Raw genomic sequence first — 21,947 nt, 5'->3', positions numbered from 1 at the left:
ATGGAGCCCAGACCCCGGTTTTAGATGGATTCCTCCTAGCACAGCAATGCGATATTTGGGATGCCAGATTGGACTAGATTTGTCACCTGAGCAGCAGATTGCCCCGCTTCTTCTGAGCATTCGGAAGAAGCTTTTGTATTGGAGTACAGCTCGGCTATCCTTGGCTGGGAGGGTGGTGGTGGCAAATCAGGTGCTTTTAGCGACCATGTGGTACATTACGTCTTGTTGGATCTTCTCGAGCTCTTGCATCAGCCAAGTATAGAGGCTGATCAGGAACTTTCTTTGGTCTGGGCGGGACGATCAGCCAGCCCGGGCAAAGGTTGCTTGGACAATTATTACACTTCCGCTGGCCTAGGGAGGCTTGGGCATTATAGATCCAGTCGATTAGAGTAGAGCCTTGGGGAAGCTTATTGTTCGGGGGCTACTTCCAGGCGCTGAGCCTTGGAAAGAGCTGCTTTTGCAGCGGCTGCAGGCTCGGGCTCCCCCAGCAGGGGACACCTGGGCACCAGAGATTCGATGGATCTTCATAGAGATGAGGAGGACAAGCCTCAGTAGAGGATGGGAGGATAGATTTGCCTTGAGCATCCTCAGAGCTTGGGAGCTGCTGAGACCGGGGCTCTCTCAGAGACCTCCTTCTTGTGTTGAGGAGCGGGCCAGACAGCCGCGCATCTGGAGCCCAGCGGTTCGCACAGAGCAGGGTCATGTGCTGGGTTCTCGGCCTCATCTAGCCTGGGGACCTTTGGCGGCAGGCCCAGCACGTAGTTTTGGAGACTGGCAAGCCTTCTGCAGTCTCCCAGAGGAGATCCAGGTGGAGAGGCTGAGTCACTTCAGAGGGGGGTTGATTATGAGGGATGACATTCAGGAGGCACTCACAGAGGAGTGGTTCACGCCTCTCAAGCTAGTGGCCCCACGGTGGATGGGAGCCTTTACACAGTTGGAGATCCTGATTGCTGTCAGAGCTTGCACTGAGGATGGCAGATGCCTCTACTATGAGATTCAGGATGAGGGCAGACTTCAGAGAGTGCAGGTGGAGTCGCCTTTGGTTGCAGAGTGCACCTTTCAAAGGATACGGGTAGTGGCCGCCGCTTCTCGGAAGTGGCATATTGACCCAGACCCTACAGATGTGCTCCTGGATTGGCGCATATGGGCATATGCAGCGCGCCCCTTGGCCCGGCCCCAATGGGACCCTGGTGAGTACGAGTGGCATGATCCTTATGCATCCCTTCAGGCCACACAGATCACCTTTTTCCAGTATACTGTTCGGTTGGGGCGGCATATTTTGACGGCGAGGAGGATGGTCTCTCCAGCTGCATCGGGGCACTGGCGGCTACAGGGACTCTCACAGGAGTTCCTGGAGGATTTTTGGGCCCGGCTCTGGGCTAGTCGACAGGCCCGCAGGATCTCGACTTTCCAGTGGGGCTGGTCGCCCACAAGGGCTCAACAGTTGGCACCTGGCTTGTCTACAGCGGTCTTCCGGCGGCCTGCGTCCGATGCGGCCACCCTATGGAGACACAAAGACATTGCCTATGGGACTGCCCTCAGGCGCACCAGATTTGGCTGCGGATGCTGCGTATTCTGGCCCCCCTCTCTCCAGAGGGTATGTATACGTGGGGTGCCGCTGCTTGGTCAACTTCGTCAGGGCCTGCTATGGGCTATGAGACGGAGCAGGACAGCCAGGCCATCAGATTCATTAGGGGCCAGCCTCGCCTTGTTCCTTCATCGGATTTCTCGTCCGCCAGCTGGACACAGGAGAGGGATCTACGATGGGAGCTCCTCAGCAGCCTCACCATCTGGTTCACCTGGAGGGCTGGGTGTTTCAGGGCCTTTGAGGGGAGACTGGAGCCACCAGCAAAGACTGTTCGAGGGATTTGGCAGGAGTTGATCCACACCCTGTGAGGACAGTATGACCGCATCCGGGGCGACTCGGATGAGGCGATCTTGCGGCGCCAGGCCTTTCACACCACCTGGCGCAGCGGCCCCTTCTATATCCTACACACGGGGTCCCCCCGTTGGCACTACAGGCCACCTGTTTGGCTTTTCCCCCCTCCTATTGTATGATATAGCCCCTCAGTTCTTTGTACTGATACTTGTACTTTTCAGCACCTAGGGAGAGTCTCCCTGGCTGCCTTGCTTTGTTCTCTGCTTTGTTTTTCTTGTGAGCAGGAGAGGATCTTTTGTAGCCCTACAGGCGTTTTTATATAACTAATGAAAGGATCTTTTCTCGGAAAAAAAAAAAGATACACCAGGATTAGTTAGGACGAGCATTTAGGTCACCATCAGTAGCATAAGCATTAGCATCAGCAATTACAGCATCAAAACCATCATCTTCAACATCATCATAAGCACCAGCATCACAACCATCAGCATCATCATCAGTTTCAGCAGCATCAACATTATCATCATCACATGGAGGTTAGGGCTTCTGTCGGTAGCCAGCAAGCGGCTGAATGCCCAGATAGTGGCCGACAGCAGGGGACAGTTAAGCACAGCGTTAAATACATTAAAAGGTGTTTTCTTGAGATCCTGTATATAATCAATCCTGGGAGAAGCAAACTACTCCTCACTGGAACCCTCAAAGAAATAGAGTCAATCTGCTCCAACTCTGTACCAAGAGTAGCCAAATGCTGTATAAAACATCCTCTAAAAAGGTCGGCATCGCAAGATGTAAAGACTCTGTAGAAAAGATGGGGTCCATCTGCTCAAACTCCATAACATGAGTTGCCCAATGCTGTACATAAGTACACGCCACTGAGATGGGCATCGCAAGATAAAAGGACTCCACATCCCCCTCTGAAAAAAGATATCGTCGAACTGATACAAGCCCAACCTGATTCTGATCCAAATCCAAAAAACTCTGGAAGTACAACTGTGCCCCAGGCATGGTTAGCAACCACAAATCCAAAGCATCACAAAGAGATGCAGAGATAGACTCCTCACAAAGAGGAAGGGAAGCAGGAATATAAACTGCAGTGGTAACAAAGCCCTCAAAAGCATCACAGATAGCAAAAGACTGTTCCAGAAGTAGAACCAGATCCCAAGAATCAGCAACAAATAAATGATCCATGTGAAAGGAACACACTGCAAGGGCAAAACACCCTCCTTGTTCTGCAAACATTGCAAAGAACACAAGCTCGGACAAAATAAACTCTACTCAGGCTCTCTGAAAAGATCACTGCTCTCCTCCAAAATCTGTGAACTCCTGTCACAGAAGAAAGTCTCCACAGATACAAAACAGCTCTCGAAACTAATCCTCAAGTGAAGTAGCTGGAGATAGGCCCCCTCTGAGTGTAGAAAACTCCTGTGGGAAGCAAAACGCAGCCAAAACACTGTTATCCAGCAAAAATAGGACTCCACCGCCAACAGAAGGCAAGGAACATGTAGAAACCGGGAAACCGGGTAGGCCAGGAACAAAACACAGGTATAGATGCTCCAAAATCAATAAAACGCTGACTGAAATCTGAAATTCAGAATCCTCCTCAAGTACCAAACTGCCTCCAAAGCCGCAATCCAAACAAGAAACCCCCTCTGCAAGTGATATGTGTCCACTGGAGAAGAAAACGCAGCCAAACAAGGGCTACAAACCTGAAAATTCAGGTCAGCCAGTGTCCACACCTCCTATGAGGAAAAACGCTAAAGAGAAGGTACCTTCGGGTCCAATAGATGAAGCCCAGGTGAAGGTAGAGCTCCGCAAGATCAGTTCAGAAAAACGCAGCAACCATGGCTGCAAATCTGAAAACGCAGAGGTAAAAGGGGCTGTAGAACAGGCTGAATATGGAAACGCTAAAGCCTTAGATCAAGAACTGCTTGCAGAGAACAAGTACAATCAGGGGGGGGAAGGGGGGGGGGGGGGATGGCACAAGATAACCAGAAGGTAGAGGCGCTGGCCTAGGGCCTAGTAGAAGGCCCTTTGAAGAGGCCAAAAGGGGGAGCCCAGAGAGCTCCAAGAACAGGGCATGGGAAGGCAAGCCCAAACAGGCCAAAAACGCAGCCTGTTGGGACAGCAATGTTGCTGCCCAGACCTTGAAAAACAGTCGCCTGAGAACCCTGGAAGATGCCACCTGAAGAGCAGGTATGCTGCCCTGAAAAAAAATGCCCCTATCAGGCCGCCTAGAGGCTACAAACTGACGCCCTGATGAAGAGGGAGTGCAGCCCACTGAATTGGGAATGAGTCAACCCTTGATTGACCTGAAACGCAAGCTTCAACGCATGAAAAAAACGCAGATCTGCCCACAGGCAGAAAAACGCAGAAATCAAGAGGTAGAGGAGGCAGCATCCAACGCTGACGATCACGGGCGCTCTGATACCATGATAGAATGTGCAACGGAAGAAGGGAAAGTGGAAACATAGGAGAGAGAGTGAGAGAGAAAGATGGAGAGGAAACACAGGTGAGAACCTGCTCTCAATATCATCACCAAAAGGAATACATGTCCCGAGCAAGAGGGGAGAACCTCGTATGTGAGGGACTGCAGCAAACAAAGCTAGGCAAGCAGTGAGATATGAGGGAGGCATGCCGGCTATATATATGCCCACATGAAGGCAGCCGACTAGTGATAAAGTACCTCCACAACTGGGAAAATACCCAGGACCATAGAATGGGGAATAAATATGGGTAAAATATACGTGAGGGGTGACCAGCCCCTCTGACTAACATGGTCAACCCTAGAGGCTAAAATAGGACACCAAATAGGAAGCCAGCAAGAAGGAGATGATGTCTAACAGCACCCTTGCAGTCTATTCGGTATCATACTTGGGGAACTAGTAGAGAGCGAGTGGAGGACTCTATCACCCGTACTCGCCGCATGCGGGAAGAAGATAGAGACAGGGAGGATCATGTCGGGGCTTTGGCGGATAACGATCCATCGTTGTCTGCCAGGGTTGAGGATCAACAGGATATTGATGCCTTGATGAATGAGCTTGAAGAGCTCCGTGCTTTGCGAAGAGATCCTGATGTACAAAGGGTCATTGAATCAAAGTCTCGTGTCAAGGCTGATGTGGTCACTTTTGATGCAATTGCCCAACAGATGGGAATCGACAAACCTCGAGAGCTGGCTGTTGCTTATTTAAAAAGCCATGGCAATGTTGTTCCGATCATGAGGGCAAGTGGGTCTTCACACGGCAGCCTCGCAGGCTATCCCGTGAAGGAAACTCCGATGACGTTGTGAGAGGGCATGCAGCCCGCACCAGTGATGTGAAGAGGGCATGCAACCTGCACCAGTGATGTAAGAGGGTATGCAGCCCGAGCAAGTGATGTAAGTGGGCATGCAGCTCGAGCAAGTGTTTTGAGGGGGCTTGCAGCCCATGCAACAGATAAGAGGGGGCATGCAGCCCAAGGAGATGATGTACATCGACATGCAGCTCGAGGGGATGATGAGGGGTTTTCAGCCCATTTGAGAGAAGCAAAAGATCTTCATGCATTTTCGGTGGTGCCTCCACCTTCTAGGTATGTTCCTGCTCCTGAAGTTTCATCCAAAGTGGAAGGTGTTACACGGGAAATCAGCCCTAGATCTGGACACCGTCACCATCGTAGACATGACGAGGAGGATGATGTATTAGAGCGTCGGGATGCTCGTCATAGCAAGAAGGCCAAAGAGTTCAAGTCAGGGGACAAGGACATCAAATTCGAGAGCTATAATGGAAAGTTGGATACTACCAAGGCAATTGCTTTCATAAGGCAATTTGAAATAGTCTTTTGCACTAAGGAATTTACCGAGAAATCTATGCTCAGGCATGTGGGTATGCATCTTAAAGAGACTACAAGTGATTGGTGGATGGCAAAGCTTTTGGATAGGACAGCTTCCCATACATGGAGTGCTTTCAAAGAGCAATTTTATGATCAGTTCCTTCCTCCTCACTTCGCGAAGGATGTACGAAAGGAATGGGATTGGCTAACATAGGATAAAGGCGAATCCGTGTCCTCTTATGTTTCAAAGTTTTGGCGGATTCTTCTCACAGTCACACCTTTCATGACGATTAGTGAGGACGAGAAGAAAAGAAAGTTTGAGTCAGGGCTGCAATGAATCATTCAAAAGAGCCTTGCAGTGTATCTCCACAACACCTTACAGGAGCTCATATACTCAACCACTATTTCTGAGAAGTTGCATGGTAAGGGAGCGTCAAAAAGACAAGAATTCAGCTCATACAAGGGAAAATTCAGAGCTGGAAATGAGCAAAAAAAGGGTGGATAGCCACCTAAGTTTATGTCTAATGAGTCCAAGGATGCAAAAGGAGGCTTAGAAAAGAAGCCAAGGGGTAAAAAGGATGATTCTAAGCTGTCCAGACAGTATATTTTTGATTGCATGAGAGAGGGGAAGTGCTTCACACATGGGAGCAAAGATCACATGAAAGCTCAATGCCCCCAAAATCTCAAAAAGAATAATGTGCAGGATGCCAAACCAAGTGTGAATGTTATACCCGATGTTCAGGGTAACACTGCACATGAACCAAAGAGCAGAATCTTATGCAAAGCTTGGAACAAGTAAAAGGAACAAACAACTTTATTCCTTTTTGATAATGCCTCAACAGATAACTTTATATCCATACGGATGGCTGCTGGTCTTAGGTTAAAGCTCGAGGAATTGGGCATGGACTTTCATGCAAATGTTGCCTTTGAGGGCAAGGAAGTTAAGGTCACTCCCATCATTGGGAAGCTTCGCATATAGATACAGGGATATTTGAATCATGAAGACTTCCTCGTGGCACCACTTATGGGATGTGATGTGATACTTGGGATGCCTTGGCATTATCGTTTGGATCCCAAGATTTTGCACAAAGAAAAGAAAGTTATGTTTACTCATAGGGATAGGGAAGTTTGTATTGATGCGGGTACTACCGAGAGTACCATACCCGTTGTAAGCCATATATCTATTTCAAAGGCAATAAAGAAATCAACTTGTTCTTACTTGGTCTTTGTACGTGATAGTGTTGAGCATGATGCTGTAGCTCCCGTAGATCGAGATAAGATTGATTTCTTAAGTGAATATGCTGATTGTTTTGCTAATTCACTACCAGGACAGTTACCCCCAGAGAGGCCAGAGGATCATTGTACTGACATAATCCCTGGGAGCTCTCCTCCTAACCGACCTCCTTATAGGGTGAGTGCTGCCCAACAGGAGGAAATCATGACTCAAGTACTTGATTTGCTTGAGAAGAGGTTGATAAGGCCAAGTTCTTCGCCTTATTGTTCTCAAGTTTTACTTGTGCAGAAAAAGGATGAGACATACAGAATGTGTGTTGATTATAAGGCCCTTAACAAGATTACTATCAAGAACAGGTTTTCGATTCCTCGAATCGATGATATTCTTGATAAACTTGAGGGAGCTGCTTGTTTCAATCGCATTGATCTTAAGAGTGGTTACCATCAGATTCGAGTGGTACCTCAAGATGTGCATAAAACGGCTTTTCGAACATCATTTGGACTATATGAGTATTTGGTTGTGCCATTTGGAATTACAAATACTCCTGCCACTTTCAATAGAATGATAGACATAATTTTTTAGACCTCACCGCAAGTTCATAGGAACTTTCTTTGATGATATTATCATTTTTTCAAAGAGGCTAAACATAAAGAGCATCTTGTCATTGTTTTTGAAGAGCTAAGGAAACATAAGCTTTTCATCAATAGGAAGAAGAGAGAATTCTTCTTGTCATCCAAAGATGGAATACGCATGGATCCCGCAAAGATTCAAGCCATCAAGGATTGGCCAGAACTGCAGAATGTGCATCAAGTTAGGAGCTTTATCGGTTTATGCTCTTATTATCGTCGATTTATTTAACACTTTGCTTTCTTAGCTTCGCCGTTACATGATCTAACGAAGAAGAAAGTAGCATTCCATTGGTCGGATCCCGAAAAGACAGCTTTTCAGAAGTTGAAGGATGCCATCATATTAGGGCCCGTTCTTATTATTCCAAATTTGCATAGACCTTTTGTGGTCGAGTGTGATGCATGTGGAGATTGTTTGGGGATTGTTTTGAACCAAGAGGGACATGCAGTGGCTTTTGAAAGCCGCCGCCTGCAACACGCGGAATTGTATTTGCAAGTTTATGAGAAAGAGTTGTTAGCCGTTATTCATATCTTTCAAACATGGAAGCATTATCTTTTGGGGACTGAATTTATAGTAAAAACAGATCACCAGAGTTTACGGCACTTTCTTACACAGCCTAAACTCTCAGAAAAGCATCTAAGGTGGACAAACTTCTTGTCCATGTTCCATTTTCAGATTTTGTAAACTCCGAGCAAGAAGAATTTGGTGGCGGATGCTTTGTCACGTAGGCCTCAAGTGCATGCCGTAACTACCACCTATCATCAAGACTCATCAGGGATGCGAGATATGTATGCTTTGGACAAAGATTTTCAGCTTATTTAGGCTGATTTGAATAATGGTACTGCTGTCCCATCTTATTCGATTAGAGATGGTTTCTAATAATGCAGAATCGTATTTGTGTAGTGCATGAATTACGCCAAACGGTTATGGAAGAGTGTCATGCTCCGCCATATGCTGGTCATTGTGGTATTCTGGCTACTACACAGGCTTTGGAAAGATATTTCTTTTGGCCAACTCTACGCAGGGATATTGAAGCTTATCTGCGAGAGTGCATAGTGTGTCAGAAAGTCAAGTTTGACAGACACAAGACACCTAGTTTGCTTCAATTCTTACCCATTCCATAGGAACCATGGGAAAGCATTACTATGGATTTCATTATGGATTTGCCGAAATCGGCACATGGAAATGATGCTATATGGACTATTATAGATCGTTTCAGCAAATAGACACACTTTTTTCCTGTGAGGAACACAATCAAGCCAGAGCACATGGCAAAGTTGTTCTTAACTCAGATTTTCAAACATCATGCCATGCCCAAGTCTATTGTGGAGGATAGAGATCCTCGAACTACCAATTTATTTTGGCGGACATTGTTTGATAATATGGGCACAAAGCTGAGTTTTTCATCGGCTTATCATCCTCAAACGGATGTTCAGAGTGAAATTGCAAATTCAACTGTGCTTGACTTGCTCAAGTGTTATGTATCTAAGCAAAAGTCAGATTGGGAAAAGTATTTGCCATTGGTTGAGTTTGCATACAATAACACAATGCATTCTTTAACTAATAAGACTCCATTTGAGATAGTCTATGGCAAGGTGGTGCCTCCACCTATCTTACGAACAAAAGATCAAAACTTTGCAACAGATGAGTATGTCCGTGATTTGGATTCTGCATTTGCACAAGTTCGGACAACCATAGAAATATCTCAAGCTAAGCAGAAAAAGGCAATTGACAAACACAGGCGAGAGATGGTTTTCAAGAAAGGTGATTGGGTATTACTTAAGGTTGAGAAAGCACATCTTCGAAAGCGGCCAGGTAAAGAAGGCCGGTTTTCTAAGCTTTCAAACAGGTATTACAGGCCATTCCAAATCTTGCATAATATAAATGAAGTGGCATATAGATTGGTATTGCCGGATCACTGGAAAATACACAATACCTTTCATGTCAGTTTGCTGAGGCCTTGTGGGACCACCTCCTATGAAACCAATTTTGGAAGATCCACCAAAAGTGGATGAACTTAAAGAGGTATTGCAACCTGAGCAGAGAGTTTTTCATAAAGAGCGCAAGCATGCAGGTGGCACGCTAGTCCACAGATATCTTGTGAAGTTTAAAAACTATTCGGCTATGGATGCAAAATGGATGGACGAGGATTATTTTACGGATTATCCGGAGCTTCTGAAGGCCTACTTGGAAGCTTTTCAGTTGCAGTCAACTGCTTAGAAGCCGGGAGGAATGTCACAAAATTCCTTACAGCTTCTATTTTTCTATGTGGCATATGGAGCCTGACATGACAGTGCATGTATGGCTGGTGTAGCCTGACATGATAGTACATGTGTGGCTTGTGGGGCCTAACATGGTGTACATGTATGGCTCATGGAGCCTGACATGATGTAATTCTCTGGGACTAGCTATCTTGGAGATCTTTTGTATTTATGTTCTGGGAAGGTTTCGGAAGGATCATGAGCCCTGGACATTTTATCGAATACAACTGAGCAGATGGGTGTTTCTTCCAATCTAGCTACACTCATGTGTTTGCATGACTTTGATTTTATCTTTGGATGAGTTGTCTTGTTTGCCTAGACAATGCCCGAGATTTCTACCTGCGTTGTCCATGGGGCCGGGGACACCCTATGGACGTGTATGTGCACACCTGTTTGGGACTGGCAGGTGGTCTACATGTGTTTTGCAGGTGGTAAGTATCCCCAAAAACTCAATTTGTAGCTTTATGAGTTCACATGCTAATAATTATTGGTGTAGGTTCACACTCATCTATAAGTGACCAGACAACTTATAAGCGAGTACACATTGAGCATGACTTAATTAATACACGTAGTGGCCAAAAGCTAGGCACTGGACAATATTTGGCCCTTCTTCATTGCTGTAAACAGCCTTCCATGGCTGGTAGACTTGCCCTATGAGCCAGACAGGAGGAGAGTGAAGACACAAGGTTGTTTCGGGCTGATGCGGGAGTGCTATGGGCTGTCCATAGTTGTCCTGCATGTGCTTGATGCCGGAAGTGCTTTTTATGCTGAGGATTTTCAGCAAAACTCTGCATATGTATTTGTTTTTGCTTTCATATTGTACTGGAAGAGACAAGTGCTAGCCAGTAGAGAATCCCTGGCACTTGTGAAGTTGTATTTGGACATAGACTCCTTTTTGGTAATCTAACCATAAAGGGGGGGGGGGGGGTCAGCCCATCTTCTGGCCCCTAGTGTGGTGTACTGTGCAGATTTGTCATCTCTTCTTGTCTGGCATGCTTATATGTATTTTCAGTTTTCATGACTGATAAGATTTTCCGTGTACAGTTGCCCTTCCATTTACAAAGACTCCTGAAGATTCTACACCCAAGAAGACTCCAAAGGAGAAAGCTAAGGAGGGCATCACCGGATGTCATGTGCATCCCGCACTTGGGTGCCACGTAGACATATCTGAACAAGAAGGTGCAGGACCTGGAGAGGAAACTGGTCCCATGTGAGCCCAGTCTGGGATTCGTCAGCCAAGGTTCCACTCTACGCGTCCGAGGTCAGGTGTGCATTGTCCAGCACATGAAGCACTGCCAGTCCATATTGTGAGTCTCCCTCTGGAATGATGTCAGATGACTTGTGTGTTTGGTTTGCAACCGAATGCTGGGCATCTATAGAAGTTGCATGTAGTTTGCATGTAGGACGGGGCCGCTCTTAGGGCTACCCCAAGAAGGGGATGTTTCATCCCTTGAGTGGGCATGGGGCAAGCTTAGAGCCACCCCAAGGGGCCAAGAGGGCCCCAAGCCTTGCCCACCAGCCCTAGAGTGGGCTGAGCAGGCTGTCGGCCAGCCCAAGAGGGCATGGCCGGGCAACCGACAGGCACTAGGGCCTTGCCCAGCCAATTGGCCAGGTGTGGGGGCAGCCCACACACCCTACGCAGAGCTTTCGCTTGCGGAGAGTGCTGAAATGAAGTACAAAGCGGAAAGCCTAACACTTCCTAGCCTGCCACTCCCAAGGCAACCGCTTTGGGGGGAAAAGGCCAGAACCACACAGGGTCTTCCCCAAGACAGAGCAAGGGAACCTCTGGCTCCAAGAACTCGACCAATCGCCCAAGCGTAATCCAAACCAGAAAGCTCAGGCAGGTAAGACCGGTGGGAAATTGAGTGTTGAGGAGACAGCTCAATACAAGAAGGAGGGTAGGTGTTTCTTTAAGGACACGCTTCTAGGGATTGTCCAAAGAAGACTACCACTTCACAGACAACCACCCCAGCCTCCACGGCTTCCGTGGTGAGCCCAGCTCCCACCCAAACCCCAGCAGCTATCCCTAGTTCTTCAAATCCCAATGCTTTGGTTGGTGCAATCGTTAGCCGGGAGCTCGAAGATAAGCAAAAAGGAGTCCAAGACCAGGAGTATGAGCGCAACGAATTGCTCAAGACCTTTGGCTACATAGGTGGCCAAAGAGTCGTCTTGTTTGACAACGGCAGCACAGAGGATGTGGTCACGAAACAAGCCGCTCAGCGAGCTCGTTTTGTTCTGACTTCGGTTGGACAAGAAAGTTGAGGGTTTTATTAGCACAAGAATGACAACAAGCATCAAGTTTGAAGCTTAAGGTGCTAAATTAGTGATTCAAGGCATAGAGTTTGTGCGAGATTTTATGGTTGCAAAATTGTAGAAGCAGACATAATATTGGGAATTCAGTGGTTTCACAAGTTCCAACCAGATATTGATTGGGACAAGCACACTTTTCGGATTATCCAGAATGTGTCCAAAGCCCCAGTGACCGTTAAGTGTGAGCCAGGAATCCCAAACTTTCCTCTCATAAGCCACTTGCAGGCTAAACGAGAAATCACGAAAGGCGCACAATGTGCGATGATATACATCCAAACTACCCAGACGGTGGCCAATGCTTCAGAGAAGTACCATACTCTCCATGAGAAGTTCCAGAAGATTTTTCTTTGGGACAATCTCCCTCCCCAGCTCCCCACGTCTATACCGGAGGACCACTGTCATGTGCATCATAGATGCCATGGACATTCTCAGGGCTAGATCCAGAAGAGGCAGCCAGATAAAGAGAAGAACCAGAATTTAGAAACCTCAGGTGTAGCATCTGTGGTTGACTTGGAGCAGGACAAACTGGGATCATGGAGGGGTGATGCAATCGGCTGGCTGCCAGGAAGTACTGTCGGCTGACATCAGCAGTGCCAGAAGTGTGTCGGCTGCAGGACAGGAGGTGTCGGCTGCCCATAGACATGGTCGGTTGAACCAGCTGATAAGGGCACATTATGACTGGCCGACCAGCAGTCGGCCAGTTCCCCATGTATTCCAAGGGCTATAAATAGGCCCCCTTGCTCATTGTGTTAATCATTCACTCCCTCTAGGGGTGTGAGTCATTAGGGGTCCCATAGGGGACTATTTTGGTGAGTTACCACCTTTTTATGTAAGGCAGCCCATGGCTGCAGAATTAGGTACCTTTTTGTACCATAGAATATACTGAATTTTCCAGCACATCTCTCTCTCTACTCTCTCTCTCTTTTTCTTTTGTTTCTTTTCTTCCGATGACCGGAAGAACAGAGTTGTATTATTTTTTGTCTCATAGGCCGACTTTGGCCTCTCGTAGACGTTAATATATCTTTCTTTCTTTCTTCTTTCTTTCTTTCTCTCTATATCTGCGTTTTGCATCAGATGGTTTCCAAGAGTGTTTAGGGCTGAAAGAAGACTCCCAGAGCTTCCGCGTGTGCTTCCGCGTGTTACAGTGGTATCAAAGCCTACTTCAAAGACAAAAATTCAGCAAAGAAAACCAGAAAATTTTTCTCGCTCGTGTGGTTGGTTTTTAGACGCCGAACGGCAATACTATTGGCCAAAGATGAGGCGTGATGTGTTTACATATGTACAACACTCTGACATTTGTCAAAAGGTGAAAGCTCCTCGTGGAAAGAAGATAGAGTTGTTACAGCCTTTGCCAATTCCTGAGGGTCCTTTCTAGGACATTTCGATGGACTTTGTCACAAATCTGCCTCCGAGTTCGAGTAAGCGTAATACGCAGTGCTTAACTATTGTTGATAGGTTTAGCAAATTTGTTATGCTTATTCCGTGCAGAGCCAATGTGACCGCCGAAGATGTTGCCCAGTTATTCATTCGGCATTGGTACCCGATTGGCGGGATTCCTAGAACCATAGTGTCAGACCGAGATGCCAAGTTTACCAGTCATTTTTGGAGGGCACTGTTTGATAATTTTGGTACTAAGTTGAATTTTTCCAGTGCATTCCACCCACAGACAGATGGCTAGACAGAGATATACAACCAGTTGGCCTTTGATGTGCTGAAGTGTTATGTCCACGATCAGCAAGGTAAGTGGGAATCGTTTTTGCCTTTAGTTCAAGCTATTTTGAATGACTCTTTTTCTTCAGCTATTGGCAAGACTCCAAAGGTCAAAGACGAAGCGGAACCAGACATTGTTGATGAAGCAGAAGTAATGGTTCCAGAACAAATCCTTCTGCACCGTTTCAAGCATGGCTCAAGCCAAAGATTACAACAGTTCCTCACAAAGTTTCAGGACCGAGGAACTCATGAAGCGGTATGGCTCGACAAAGAATTTTTCGAAGATTATTGACGGATTATTTCGAGGCTATGCACCTTCCGTCAAGTTAAGCAGAAGGGGATGTCACGTGCATCCCGCACTTGGATGCCACGTAGACATTTCTGTACAGAAGGTGCAGGACCTAGGATGGTGCACTGGTCCCATGTCAGCCCAGTCCGGGACGAGTCAGCCAAGGATCCATCTCAGTCGTCCGAGGAAAGGTGTGCATTGTCCTGCACATGAGTCCGAGGTCAGGTGTGCATTGTCATGCACATGAGTCCAAGGTCAGGTGTGCACTGTCCTGCACATGAAACAGTGCCAGTCCGCGCTGTGAGTCTCCCTCTAGAATGATGTCAGTGGTTCTGTGTATCTGGTATGGTACCGGATGCCAGAACCCACCAGCCATGGAGGGGCTGTAGGACAGCCCTAGGGCACAGATAAGGCAATCTCCAGGAGATTACAGCCTTTATATAGCTGTAGGGCATGTATGGGGCAGCCCATACAGGCTGCCCAGCCCTGGGATTGTGGACAAAAGTTGTGTGCAGTCAATCAGAAGCAGGCGCATCACTTTCAGCCTGTTAGGAAAAAAAGGCAGTATTTTTTGGGATTTAATTCAGCATTTATTGCTGAATTTTCACCAGTCGTGGGACATTGCCTGTTTTTCAGCTGGCCGACTACTCCTGAGGAGGAGTATAAATAGTGGAGGCCATAATCCCATCATTCATCTCATTTTTCACCAAGTGCTCAAGCAAACCAAGGGGCCAAGACAGCCAAGGGCTTGCTAACGCAAAGGGGCGAAGGATTCAGGTCAAGGGCAGGATTTTCCAGCCAAGAAAGGTCAAGTTTTCTGTATTTGTTTCAGATTTACATCATTCTAATAAAGCAAATACAAATACACCATCCGTGGTGGGGGCCCTACAGAGGGTAATTGGGACCCAATACTGTGTCCTCTCCATCTCCCCCTTCTCTCTCTATTTTTTGCACATCTCCATTCAATTTGTGCGTTAATTTCTGTCGCGAAAAGAGTGCTGATTTCTGAGTTTTGAAGTACTGATCTTTATCCGAAGCTTCCACATATTACATTGGTATCAGAGCATCGGGCTCAGCCAGGCTAAACGCTGATTCAGCCCCATATGATGGTGTACAGGTCCAAGGTACAGGAAAGTACACGGATTCGAAGCCCAAGGCAAGAACACAGATCGGGAAGAACTCCCAGGAGGTTTGTTGGTGGTGTTCCACAGTGCCAGATGGGGATGGCAGTTCTGTGAGCCAAATAGGTTCTCGGGCAACAGTCCCAAGGGAGGTTGATCCTCCAAGGGTGATGTAAGAGTGCCAGACTCATTTCTCAGGAATGAAGACCAAGACGGTGTTCAGAGTCAGGGCAGGAATGGATTGTGGACTTGATGGAACCAGATGCATAGATCTTCGTCAGAGACAGAGTGGTTTGGAGAACATGCCGGGTTTTCAGAGAAAACGGTTGCCAGGGATGGATGATGACAGAGGGACTTCGGGAAAAGGATTGGGATGATGACAGTCATCCAAGAGCAGGTTGGAATCCTGTCATTAAGTTTAGCAGAGGGGGATGTCATGTGCATCATAGATGCCATGGACATTCTCAGGGCTAGATCCAGAAGAGGCAGCCAGATAAAGAGAAGAACCAGAATTTAGGAACCTCAGGTGTAGCATCTGTGGTTGACTTGGAGGAGGACAAACTGGGATCATGGAGGGGTGATGCAGTCGGCTGGCTGCCAGGAAGTATTGTCGGCTGACATCAGCAATGCTAGAAGTGTGTCGGCTGCAGGACAGGAGGTGTCGGCTGCCCATAGACGTGGTCGGCTGAACCAGCAGATAAGGGCAGCAGCAGGCGCAAGGAGGAGGACCAATTTAATAAGCATTTAAGGCATTATGACTGGCCGACCAGCAGTCGGCCAGTTCCCCATGTATTCCAAGGGCTATAAATAGGCCCCCTTGCTCATTGTGTTAATCATTCACTCCCTCTAGGGGTGTGAGTCATTAGGGGTCCCATAGGGGACTGTTTTGGTGAGTTACCACCTTTTTATGTAAGGCAGCCCATGGCTGCAGAATTAGGTACCTTTTTGTACCATAGAATATACTGAATTTTCCAGCACATCTCTCTCTCTACTCTCTCTCTCTCTATATCTGCGTTTTGCATCAGATGGTTTCCAAGAGTGTTTAGGGCTGAAAGAAGACTCCCATAGCTTCCGCGTGTTACAACCACAAGATAGACCTCCTACCAGGCATGGATTCCCAAGCAAGTTTCCATACCGCCTACCCAAAACAATGGAAACGGAGTTGGACTGCCAACTCCAAGAACTTTTGCAATGTGGCTTCATACGTCCCAGTGTGCAATGATATACGTCCAAACTACCCAGACGGTGGCCAATGCTTCTTCAGAGAAGTACCACTCTCCATGAAAAGTTCCAAAAGATTTTTCTTCGGGACAATCTCCCTCCCCAACTTCCCACGTCTATACCGGAGGACCACAAGATAGACCTCCTACCAGGCACGAATCCCCAAGCAAGTTTCCATACCGCCTACCCTAAACAATGGAATCAGAGTTGGACCGCCAACTCCAAGAACTGTTGCAATCTGGCTTCATACGTCCCAGTGTGTCGCCATTTGCAGCACCAATCCTGTTCGTCAGGAAGAAGGATGTTTCTTCTCGATTCTATGTCGATTATCGTGCACTCGATAAGCTGACTATCAAGAATAAGTTCTCAATGCCTCGAATAGATTATATTCTCGAGAGGCTAAATGGGACCAAGGTGTTCTCAAAACTGGACTTGAAGAGTTGGTACCACCAATTAAGGGGGACATCCCCAAGACAGCCTTCCATACGGAACAGGCTCACTATGAATTTGTGGTCATGCCTTTTGGCTTGACGAAAGCCCCAACCACATTCAACCGCATGATGATGGGGGTTTTCAAGGACTTGATTGGTTAGTGTGTGTTCATATTCTTGAATGACATACTCGTATTTTCAGCTACAGTTGAGGAGCATGACATTGATGTGGAGAAAGTCCTGAAGTTGCTGAAAAGCAACGAGCTCTACATCAACGAGAAGAATTCAGAATTTTATTTATTCGAGGTTCACTACATTGGATACATAATCAATGCTGAGGGCATCCAACTTGATCCGACCAAGGTAGCCGAGATTGTCAATTGGAAAGTACCACAGATCACATATGACATTAGATCCTTTGTGCGTATATGCCAGGCATACTCCACCTACATAGACAAATTTTCTGACCTCTCGGCGGATCTCACCGATCTGCTAAAGGGTGTCAAGACTAGAAGGCAACGGATCCAAATGACTCCACAAGCGTTGGAGACATTCAAGAACCTCAAGGTGGCTTTGTCAGAAGCGCCTTGTCTAGCGCTTGCCTTGTGGGACGAGCCGTTCCAAGTGCTCACTGATGCGAGTAACATCACAATTGGGGGTGTGTTACAACAGAATGGCCATCCAGTAGCTTACATGTCTCATAGGTTACTACCCGTGGAAAAGAATTACTCGGTCTACGATCGGAAACTCCTAGTGGTTATTCAGGCCTTAAAACATTGGACGCATTTTGCCATGAATTTGAGGTTCGCACTGACCATCGAGCATTACACTCGATTCAAACAATGCCAAGTTTACAGTGGAGTGACCGTCACCACTGCTAGAGTCAAATCTTCCAACAATTTGGTGGTATAATGGAGTACCTTCCAGGAAAGGCCAACCGAGTGGCTGATGCTTTCAGCAAGAAGGGAACAATGACATTGATTCAGACCACTAGACTCGACCTTATTGGTACGGGACTAGATGACATGAAGCACATGTACGCGAATTCCGAGGAATTCGGTACACAATGGGAGCAAGCATTCGATGCCACAAGACCATGCCACTTTTTGATACGAGATGGTTGGCTCTTCTATAAAGACCGAGTTTGTGTCATGAAGTCGTTCAGGACAGCTCTCTCCATAACACCCATGACGCCATCATCACTGGTGGTCACCGGGACATAAATTCGACTCTAAGAAGCTAGAAAGGCAATATTATTGGCCAAGAATGAGGCGAGATGTGTTCACTCATGTGCAACAGTGTGACATTTGTCAGAAAGTGAAAGCTCCTTGTGGAAAGAAGATAGGGTTGCTACAGCCTTTACCAATTCTCAAAGGACCTTTCCAAGATATATCGATGGACTTTGTCACAGATCTGCCTCCAAGTCCAAGTAAGCGTGATACTTAGTGCTTAACTATTGTTGACAGATTTAGCAAATTTGTTATGCTTATTCCATGCAGCCGCCGAAGACATTGCCCATTTGTTCATTCGACGTTGGTACCCAATTGGCAGGATCCCTACGACCCAGGCAAGATGAGTTCTGTACTGTAGATGAGTATGTCCGTGATTTGGATACTGCGTTTGCACACGTTCGGACAGCCATAGAAAGATCTCAAGCTAAGCAAAAAAAGATAGCTGACAAACACAGGTGAGAGGTGGTTTTCAAGAAAGGTGATTGGGTATTACTTAAGTTTGAGAAAGCACAAGCGGCCAGGTAAAGAAAGCCGGTTTTCTAAGCTTTCAAACAGATATTACGGGCCATTCCAAATCTTGCATAAAATAAATGAAGTGGCATATAGATTGGTATTGCCCGATCACTGGAAAATACACAATGCCTTTCATGTCAATTTGCTGAGGCCTTATGTGGGACCACCTCCTATGAAACCAATTTTGGAAGATCCACCAAAAGTGGATGAACTTCAGGAGGTATTGCAACCTGAGCAGATAGTTTTTCATAAAGAGCGCAAGCATGCAGGTGGCAAGCTAGTGCACAAGTATCTTGTGAAGTTTAAAAACTATTCGGCTATGGATGCAAAATGGATGGACGAGGATTATTTTGCGGATTATCCAAAGCTTCTGAAGGCCTACTTGGAAGCTTTTCAGTTGCGGTCAACTGCTTAGAAGCTGAGAGAAATGTCACAAAATTCCTTACAACTTCTATTTTTCTATTGTTCATGTGTGGAATGTGGAGCCTGACATGACTTACATGTATGGCTGGTGTAGCCTGACATGGTGTGTCTCTGTGGCATATGGAGCCTGACATGACAATACATGTATCGCTAGTGTAGCTTGACATGATAGTACATGTGTGGCTTGTGGGGCCTGACATGGTGTAGGAGGGCCCCAAGCCTTGCCCACCAGCGAGGCTCCTGGCAACTAACCGACCAAAGCATGTTAGGGGTATAAATACCCAAAGGGGAATTCAATCATATCATCTCATTATTCACAAGCGGTGGTGTGTTCTAAGGGCCAAGACAGCCAAAGGGAAGTGCTTCAGCCAAGGTGAAAAGTGCAGGTCAAGATTCAATCTTTATTTTCAAATTTACATCATTCTGATAAAAACAAATACACCATTCGTGGTGGGGGCCCTACAGAGGGTATTTGGGACCCAATATTGTGTTCTCTTCTCTCTCTCTCTCTCTCTCTCTCTCTCTCTCTCTCTCTCCCTCTCTTGCACGTCTTCTTCAGTATTGTGCGTTATATTCGTCTCATGAATGATTGCTGAATTCTAAGCATTCTTCCACCATGCTTCCGCATGTTACACTGGAGGTTACAGTACAAGGCAGAGCACTCTTGTTTCTTTTGCTACAATATAGGCCACGGGAAGAGAGATGACACTAAGTTTTAGGCTGAAAAGTCTGCCAAGGCACCTAGTTCCACAGTAGCGAACGTAGCATCCCCATCCACACCTCTACCATCAACCTCTAATGCCATTTAGCTATTGTCCACTTTGAATTCGGTGCCACTAGTGGTATTTGATGATAAGCAAGAGAGTGAGGTTGAGGGACAAAAGAAGGCTCTCATCCGTGCCTATGGCACTGCAAGGGGATAGCAGTTCATTGTCCTCTTCGACATGGGGAGTTATGAGGATGCCATCTCTCTGCAGTTGGCAAAACAAATGAGCGTGAATACGGGTGGCTAGGGTTAATTATTAATAAATCCATGTGAACTAGCTGTTTATTTATGGCAGTAGTTCTCACCTATATAAGTGAGGCCATGGGTTATTATTGTTATTCACTGTTATGGGTTTGAGCTTGGACCAGAGTAGTCATACTCCTAACATGGACATGTGGTCTTGCCGAGGGTCCCTTAGGATAGGCTCGTGGTATGAGACGCCAAGGCTGCCTGGCTTGGTCTGTGGGAGTGTAACCTTAGCCCCCGACTCAAGGGTGGTCATGGATACGACCTATGGTTGGGTGGTGAGTTTGCCTACACCCTTCTATGTTGTTTATACTAACCTTGTTTATGCATGTGTATTAGGTGATCCTTCCGGAAGATTCCTTCCAGATAGAGAGGAAAATTCTTCTATCGGTGCATGAAAGGCCTCTCAAAGGCAGAGAGGGATGTGGGCTGTTTGCAGGGCTGCATGGCTCCAAAGGAGAAGGGCATAAATCGATTCATCCATCCCTTTGGCCACACGCTCAACCAATGTCATGCAATCGTGTACTCCTCCATGCCATTGGAATTCATGGGAATACTTCAATTGACTCCATAGAGAGAGATCAGAAAATGCAAAGGATGATGGCAGATACAGAGCTCCTTTACATTGACGTTGTGAAAGTGAAGCGGGCATTGGTTTGTAGAAACTTTCAAAGCTTTTCAGTTTAGGGTTTTGAGGATCAGGTTAGTTGAGGAAACTGTGCAGATTTCGGTGGTTAACAGGGTTTGAGACCTTAATGTTATGATGAAGGAACTGTGATTTTGAAGCTTTAAATGCAGGGTTCAGAATTAAGGTTAATGAACTATGCAAATATTTGAGTGAAGCTACGCTAAGCTAACCTCTCTCTCTCTCTCTCTCTCTCGGAGCTTACGCCATAGCAAAGGCTTGCAAGAAGAAGGCGTCCTGGGCAATGTAGTGTCGGAAGGTCTGGATGTTAAGCACGCCTGCTGCCAGGGAGACCACGAAAGGATGATAGAGCGCCAGCATAGCCTGCGATCTGTTCTTCTTCCACAGGTTGAGGGCCAGGCCTCCTTGACCACCGTCGTCCATCGAAGCTGATGATGTCGCCGTACGACAAGGAGGCGCCCTCCTACGCAGAAGATGAAGATGAAGGAGATGATGATGACGACGACCATGATGCTGCAAAGATGGGTTCCCTTTGATTAGCCATTTGACTGAGCACAAATGCTGCCAAGGCCTCACTCCAAAAACACGGTTCATCTCCTTTCAAATATTAGCCTATCTAGGCTTTGTAACGAGAGGGTTGCCAAGGCGGTTTTTTAGTTTACTAACCCATGCCCTATTGTTTTTCTTTTTCGAGCCACGGTCAAAGACGAACGGGCTCGTTCTAAGACTCGAATAGAAAAACACTTGTGTTATTAGCTTCGTCGTCCCAAGTCTCAAATCTTATTTTGTCCTTTACACTCATAAAGATAACACTTTTGTCACTAGTTTCATCCCTCTACTCATATCCACACAATTTCATATTCCTTATTCTCCTTTTTTCAAGAGTTTTCTCTCTCTCTCTCTCTCTCTCTCTCTCTCTCTCTCTCTCTCTATATATATATATATATATATATATATATAGCTTCGTTGTTCCCAGTCTCAAATCTTATTGTGTCCCTTACACTCATAAAGATAACACTTTTGTCACTAGTTTCATCCCTCTACTCATATCCACAGTTTCATATTCCTTATTCTCCTTTTTTCAAGAGTTCTCTCTCTGTCTATATATATTTATGCTTATACTTTTATTTATTTATTTATTTATTTTCTTTTAAGCCATAGTTAGCACCATCATCCATCTAGGCTTTCACTCGGTGTGTCTTCTCACTATTCCAATGGGCACATTCAACTTCCCAAG

At 46.4% G+C, this 21,947-nt stretch overlaps 1 protein-coding gene across 3 annotated transcripts in view; it reads right to left on the bottom strand.

Annotated features, from left to right (window-relative positions):
- The window catches only part of LOC147634032 (heme oxygenase-like, multi-helical), a 29,849-nt gene extending 8,416 nt beyond the window's left edge, over window positions 1-21,433 (bottom strand). For 2 of the 3 annotated variants that reach the window (XM_086805126.1, XM_086805129.1), the window contains exon 1: window positions 20,955-21,344. In XM_086805126.1, coding sequence (XP_086661252.1) covers window positions 20,955-21,304 — 350 coding nt within the window. In that variant the 5' untranslated portion in view covers window positions 21,305-21,344. Of the gene's footprint in view, window positions 1-20,954 lie in introns of all 3 variants that reach the window. The other variant, XM_086805128.1, reaches the window with a different exon arrangement.
- Between the last annotated feature and the right edge of the window lie 514 nt (window positions 21,434-21,947).

This window comes from Cibotium barometz, chromosome 11 (assembly GCF_041138505.1).
Source record: "Cibotium barometz isolate CiBa-2024 chromosome 11, ASM4113850v1, whole genome shotgun sequence".
NCBI classification, from domain to species: Eukaryota; Viridiplantae; Streptophyta; class Polypodiopsida; order Cyatheales; family Cibotiaceae; genus Cibotium; species Cibotium barometz.
The sequence above is the reverse complement of the archived record's forward strand: the minus strand, read 5'-3'. Positions and strand labels throughout refer to the sequence as shown.